This window comes from Amblyomma mixtum, chromosome 10, assembly GCF_055824585.1.
Source record: "Amblyomma mixtum isolate Tamu chromosome 10, ASM5582458v1, whole genome shotgun sequence".
NCBI lineage: Eukaryota > Metazoa > Arthropoda > Arachnida > Ixodida > Ixodidae > Amblyomma > Amblyomma mixtum.
In genome coordinates, this window is record NC_143021.1 from 71,262,052 (window position 1) to 71,268,051 (window position 6,000).

The 6,000-nt window shown below is 45.9% G+C and overlaps 1 protein-coding gene across 1 annotated transcript in view; it reads right to left on the reverse strand.

The window, feature by feature from the left end:
* LOC149326092 (cytochrome P450 3A4-like) overlaps nucleotides 1-3,155 on the reverse strand; it is a 174,260-nt gene extending 171,105 nt beyond the window's left edge. Inside the window, exon 1 of the mRNA XM_089564474.1 lies at nucleotides 2,976-3,155. Coding sequence (XP_089420600.1) covers nucleotides 2,976-3,155 — 180 coding nt within the window. The remainder of the gene's footprint in view (nucleotides 1-2,975) is intronic.
* Nucleotides 3,156-6,000: the final 2,845 nt, after the last annotated feature.

Consider the following 6,000-nt stretch of genomic DNA (forward strand, 5'->3'; position numbering starts at 1 on the left):
CACTGTTAAAGGGAACGTGCGAACACGTGGCCTCCGCGCTTCGCGAAGCGCTGCCGCGATAACTGGCGAGAATCAGCGGCACAAGGCGCATACGCAGTAAGCACGGCCAGCTTCTCACTCCGCGCGTGCGCCTGTTGCCGCCCACTCTTCCGGGCTCTCAGCGGCAGTGCTTCGCAAAGCGCGGAGGCCACGCGATCGCACGTTCCCTTTAACAGTGGACTGTGCTGTACTCTACAGCTATTGAAGGTGGGTTCACTTCAGACGTGTCGTGTGGAATAAGGAAATAATTTTGAAAACTTCTGTTCTCATCTGTTTTTATGGTCCTAGCCAGTGCCCTCAGTGGCGACAGCAGTGCCCCCGCATACTGCCTACGTCACTGATCGGTGTTTGTCTGTACAAACAGCGGAAACTTTGCACTGCCGAAGACCGTAATGATCGTGACGGCCACGCAATGGATCAGCGAAATGTGCAACTGCCCTTCGCCCTCTAAGCAAAGTCATTGGCTGCGCTTCTTCGTATGCGATAGGCTCTATGTGTACTTAACCTGTACGCTCAAATTATTTACGCTTAATTACACAGGGCACAAAACTGCGCATGACCAAAGCTTTGGGAATGAAGCAGAAGGCTGCTATTTCATAACGTTTTCTATCACAACATCATAGGCAAATTTCCAGCTCGAGTGACGCAAAAAGCGCAGGAATCCGCGGTCACCGCTCGGCCGCACTAATGCATACATATTGGTCAAAAGTGAAGGCTTACGGAGTTTCACCAAGTTCACGTAGCCTCACGACATTATCGCAACTTGCACACTTTGACAGACCTGCACGCCGGGTTGTGAGCAATTAAATTCAGTTCCACTGCCACCTGCTCACAGCAGTGGGAAAATTCAAAGCTGAGAAACAGGGGGGGGGGGGGGGTAGGTAGAAATTTGGGCTTATTATTTCTGACCTAAACCCATCGCTGTAGCAAAACATACGGTGATAAAGAGGCTGTGGTGTATGAAATTCCGATATTGTGTGGGAAACAGCATGTAGCACAGACTGGTCCGTGATTAAATGTTAGCCTCCGAGAGTGAAACGTAAAGAACAAAAATGAACAAGATGGGTTGCTAGCGCATTGCAATGAGTGCCAAGGGTGTACACCTATCTATGAATAAACAATTCTTCGGTAAAAACAAGGATAAGCGCACGTGGAAGATAACTGAAGCGGAAAAGACAAATCGATTAGAAGAGGGCAAATACGGGCTGGTTGGTACATGTTTTATGAATTGGAAAAACAGCGCAATCAAAGACGTCTGCGAAAGATCAAGGACACCGATGCGGGTCTGGCAGAAAGAAAAAGAACAGTGTGCATCCCGTATGTGCACAAAGTTTCGCACAATCTAAAAAAGATAGTGAGCAAAGGAGGCATTAGACTGGTTTTTTCAGCCAGGAATAAACTTAGCGGATTGTGCAAGCGTGTTAATGAGGATGGAAGCAAAAAAGGCTGCCAGAAGAAGCATAAGCGGAAGTTTGTTCAGTGTCGTGTTGGTGTCGTTTACAAGATCCCGACCTTTTGCGGCAGTTTCTACATCGGTGAGACGGGACGATGCATCAACGATAGACTGCGTGAACATGCGAAAGATATAGAGAATAAGTCTCGCAGAAACCACCTTGCTGTGCACTGTGCTGAGTGTGAAGATTGCGAAGCGCACCTCAATCGGACCACTATCATCGCCCGTTATAAAGATGAGACCACAAGGCTCATTTCGGAGGCTTGCCATATCAGAAAGCTCGGTAACACCTGTATCAGCAGCCCATCCATAAATCTACTCTCAAAGGAACTTGCGTATCTTAATCAGTGACGTGCCTTTTTTTAGTTAAGTTGTGTGGTTGTGCGGTATCTTTCTCACATGCTTATTTTGTGTTTTTACTCGTGCCATTTCATATATATGCTGCCTTGCCTGTAGCAATAAACCATTTGGTTGCTAGTCAGCGCTGGTGTTTTGTCCTTCTCTTGTGTCTCGTCTTTGATTGCGCTGTTTTTCCAATTCGTAAAATCGATTAGAAAGTGCCTGCGTTAGCGCGCCCTCTGTTAATCTGCCCCAAAAAGAATTTCCGTTCATTCGGGCTGGATGATATCAGGCATGTCTGGTGATATCAAGGCAATGCAGCGTGTATATATATAGGTGTTTTTGGCAATGAAGTTGTTGGAAATTAGCGCTGCGTGTGTGTCCTTGTGTGTTGCGCTACAACGATGCTTTCAAGGTAGAATAAGCGCGCCACCCGGAAAATGTGAAACAAGAAAGTTGGAACAGGTTCTCGGCTATCTACTCAGCGCATGGTTATGTGTGTGCAAACAAATATAGATGACAACAATGTGTGTGTGGGGTGAACGAATTGACACAGACAGAGAAACATGTCGCATTCCACTCGTAGTTATTGAACCGTTCCCGTAATTTCTTTTTGTTCTCAACAGTGCTACGGGTTTCATAACGTCGAATGGGTCTTCTCAATTCTTCAAGATGAACAATGTGAGAAAATTAAAGTTCCATGGGGCCTCTTTCCCGTTGTCTGGCACTAACATTCATTCGAAAAGAAGTAATGGATGCAGCTTCATCAATCAAATATGTTTAGTGGTTCACGATTTCATAACGCGTTGCGGACAGCGGGAATGCAGAAAATAAAGCTAGGCCAGGTTTCTCTATCTCGTGTGTAATATAGCTGCTTCGATGAATTCGTTAAAGTGAAACCAACCGAAAAAAATTTAAGTTAAGGTGGCGCCCTTGACTAGTGATGTTATGCGCAGCTGCTGGCAATTAGTCACCGGGACGATTTCAGTATACTGTCAAATTTGCAGCTCATAGTCCTTTCGTTCGGAGCTCCTCATACTGATACTTGATGCATCTCTTGACCAGAAGCCTTATCAACTCTGCGTATGCGCATCCCTCGCTTGGCCTAATAAGCACAGACACAACAGCTGAGAAAAGTACTCACGTTGATTTGATCCTCCTTCATTTGAAGAACATTGCCACTGAAAAGCCACGCTTTGGGTCCAGGAATGCCGAGCCTCCGGAAGAGTCCCAGTTGGCGCTTCCTTCTGACCAGCCAGCGAAGGGCGGCGGCCCCCGCGAGTACCGCCACCAACAAGCCAAGCGCCAAGCTGCTGGCAAGCATGCTGTGGGAATATTGAGCGGCAGCTCTTCTCAGGCGCGCTTTTAGAGGGAACTTCTCCCTCGCTCTTTACGCACCCTCATTGATGGTGTGACCCTGGAGCGCTTCGTCACTGGCACGCAGTGGGGATTCCAGCAGGCTGCTTATCGCTGGTACAAACAAGGTCGCCCAATTGGAGACTTTCTCCTTCCATGTGCGAAGAAAGTTCAAGCCTCTAATTTGGCTAGAAAAACACGCATTAGCCCAGCTATACGTGTGAATGAATATTCAGCGGCTGCGTAATCAGACGGACGCGCTGGCTCAGCGCCAGGCTGGCGGATGTTGCCCGTTTTTTTTGCAAATACTGTCTCAGGCGGGCGCAGCGATGTTTTCCTCACTGCCGATTAATCTGATTAGGGGAATTCCTCGTGCGTTCAAAACTGACTATTGAAATCGGAGCCTGCAAACGAATGTTACTCTACTTAAAATATACAAAATAAAAAGATGAGAAGGAAAGCCTTTCACTCGACAATTTCTCACCCAGTTATGGGATTGGGCGCTACCAAACAGAAAACGCCGTGCATTTTCACGACGCTGTCCCCCTGATGTTTCTTTGTTGCTAGAATTCTAAGGCTGACGCTGGTTTTCCCCCCTCTGCCTCGCCTCCTGTTCTCGGCATTTTTAATGCGAAAGCAATACTAGGCCATGTCGGCGGGGTCGTGTCTCCGAATCGTGTGCGCAGCAGTTGCGTTGTTCTCAGGTGAGGTAGCATCAAACGGTAGGTTGTAATCGATAGAGGACGATGTGAGGATGATGCGCAAAAGATTTGATGTCAAGAGGGTGATTATTTAATTCTTTACTGTCAAAAATGTTGAAAAAACGCCGAAACTGCGCGTACGTCAAGTAGTGAGAGGACGGGAAAACAACCGTGGACGGCAAAATAGTGCAAAAATATGCAAAGGAGTGAAAATAAGTTTTAAATGGATTGAAATGTGTTTCATGAGTGATAATTAACGGAACCAAAAAGTTTGAGTGACAGATAGTAGTTAGTTAATTATGAGTGTGTGTGTTTGTATGATTGACTTGTAGGGATGTAATCAGAGTGAAAGTAATTAACTCCGTGATTAATTAATGAAAATGAGGAAGTGTGATTTCAACCGCTACCATAGTCAATGAGGATGATTAACTGATAGTAAATTATTCCAATTATAGGGTTAATTAATATGCTTAATAATACGACCGAGCAATGTTAAAAGCACGGAGACAATGAAAATTAGTGCTAAAAATAAGTAAACACAAGCAATGCAAGAATTAAGTGTGGAATGTGGCAAGGACCTAAAGTAGTCAAGAGGTTAAGGGTGGTGAATAGTATCACAGATGGACAAAGAGTATCACAGAGAAGCAAATAGGGGCGAGGAGCATCAAACAGAACTAAAGAGGGGCGACGAGTGCCTAGGAGGCGTCAATGCTTTGGCATTCTCCCAGGGCGGGTCGCCGCAGTGATCTCTAACATTTCTTTGTTTTTTTTTCCACCTTCTTGAAGAATAGCGCTCGCCTCCTTTAAAGCTAAATGTAAAGAGTCGCCCCTGGCGTTTTTCTTATTAGCTTTCGCTCGCTTCAACTTTTCAGCTCTTCTGGCATATGAGAAGCTCACTTTAAAAGAAACATACGGCGCTAACAGAGACGACGTGTTGTGAACCTCTTCTTCATCCGTCGTCGCGTCGTTCGCGCTGTGTATTTCTTCTAAAGTGACCGTAACTCAACAAGCCCAACTTGCCATCCTGCATGTGAAAAGCTGAAAGCAATCAGAGACATAACATTTTCGATCCTCTTTGCAAGTAAAAAGGAACCGGCTCAAAATGGAGGCTCAACCAATCTGAGAGGGAGCGCACAGTCCGGATACCACCTCATTTCCGCTGCCGAACGCTGCCTTGTGACACCACCGGCTTGAAACGAGCATTTCTGGAGAATATATTAAATATTAAGATTTCGGTGATCTCTTTGGACGCTCAGGCATCACTATGTCTCGTGCTCTGCGTACAAAGAATAAAGACCTCAAGCTTAATCTACGTCGCAGGCCACCTTCAACGGGCGTTCTTCTTTTTTTCGCTCATGGCCTCCAGCTGCGTTGAGTTGTCTTGCAGTGCAGAAGGCTTTCCAACCGTGAACGACCCATGACCGTAAAACACACTTGAGCTGTGTATGAATTGGTAAAATATAATTTACCCGTCACCTTCTCTGCATAACGCATTGACCATCGCACCAGCGCTGTGTTCGTCCCCTTCTTCCCTTTGGCCCTGTGCCGTTGCGCTTCTTCACTAGATATGTCAGACCAACTCGCCCACCAGTTCATGTTGTATAACCCATTGTACGCAATTCGCCATCTTTGCGCTAGGGCTGACATATGCCAAAAGGTATTCGACGTGATGCCAAACAATTTAGTTCGGCTGCCGGGGCAAATGTTGCGAGATCAAATCTTGGAACCTGGGGCCGAATTTTTATGGAGGCAAAATTGCAACCATGTTCATGTGCCGCGAGATTTCAGCGCACGTTTAAAATCCCCAGGTAGTCAGAATAATATATGCTCCTAAAGAGTCACATACCACCTGAACGACATTCAATGAGACTTCATAATGTGATCACTCAGGTTAAAAGTTCAGACAAATGAAATCAGCCCACAGTGGCTTCTACTGTTGGATCGAAGGAAATATCAAGCATCTAAACGGTTCCCAAAAACATTTTACATTACTGAAAACTCGCCTCATTGTTTACTCGGAAATTTTGGTAAAATGCAGTGATTGGGTATCGAACGGAAGAATTAAACTATTAGACGTTTTTAGCATACCGAAGACGTATACAGTTTCACCAG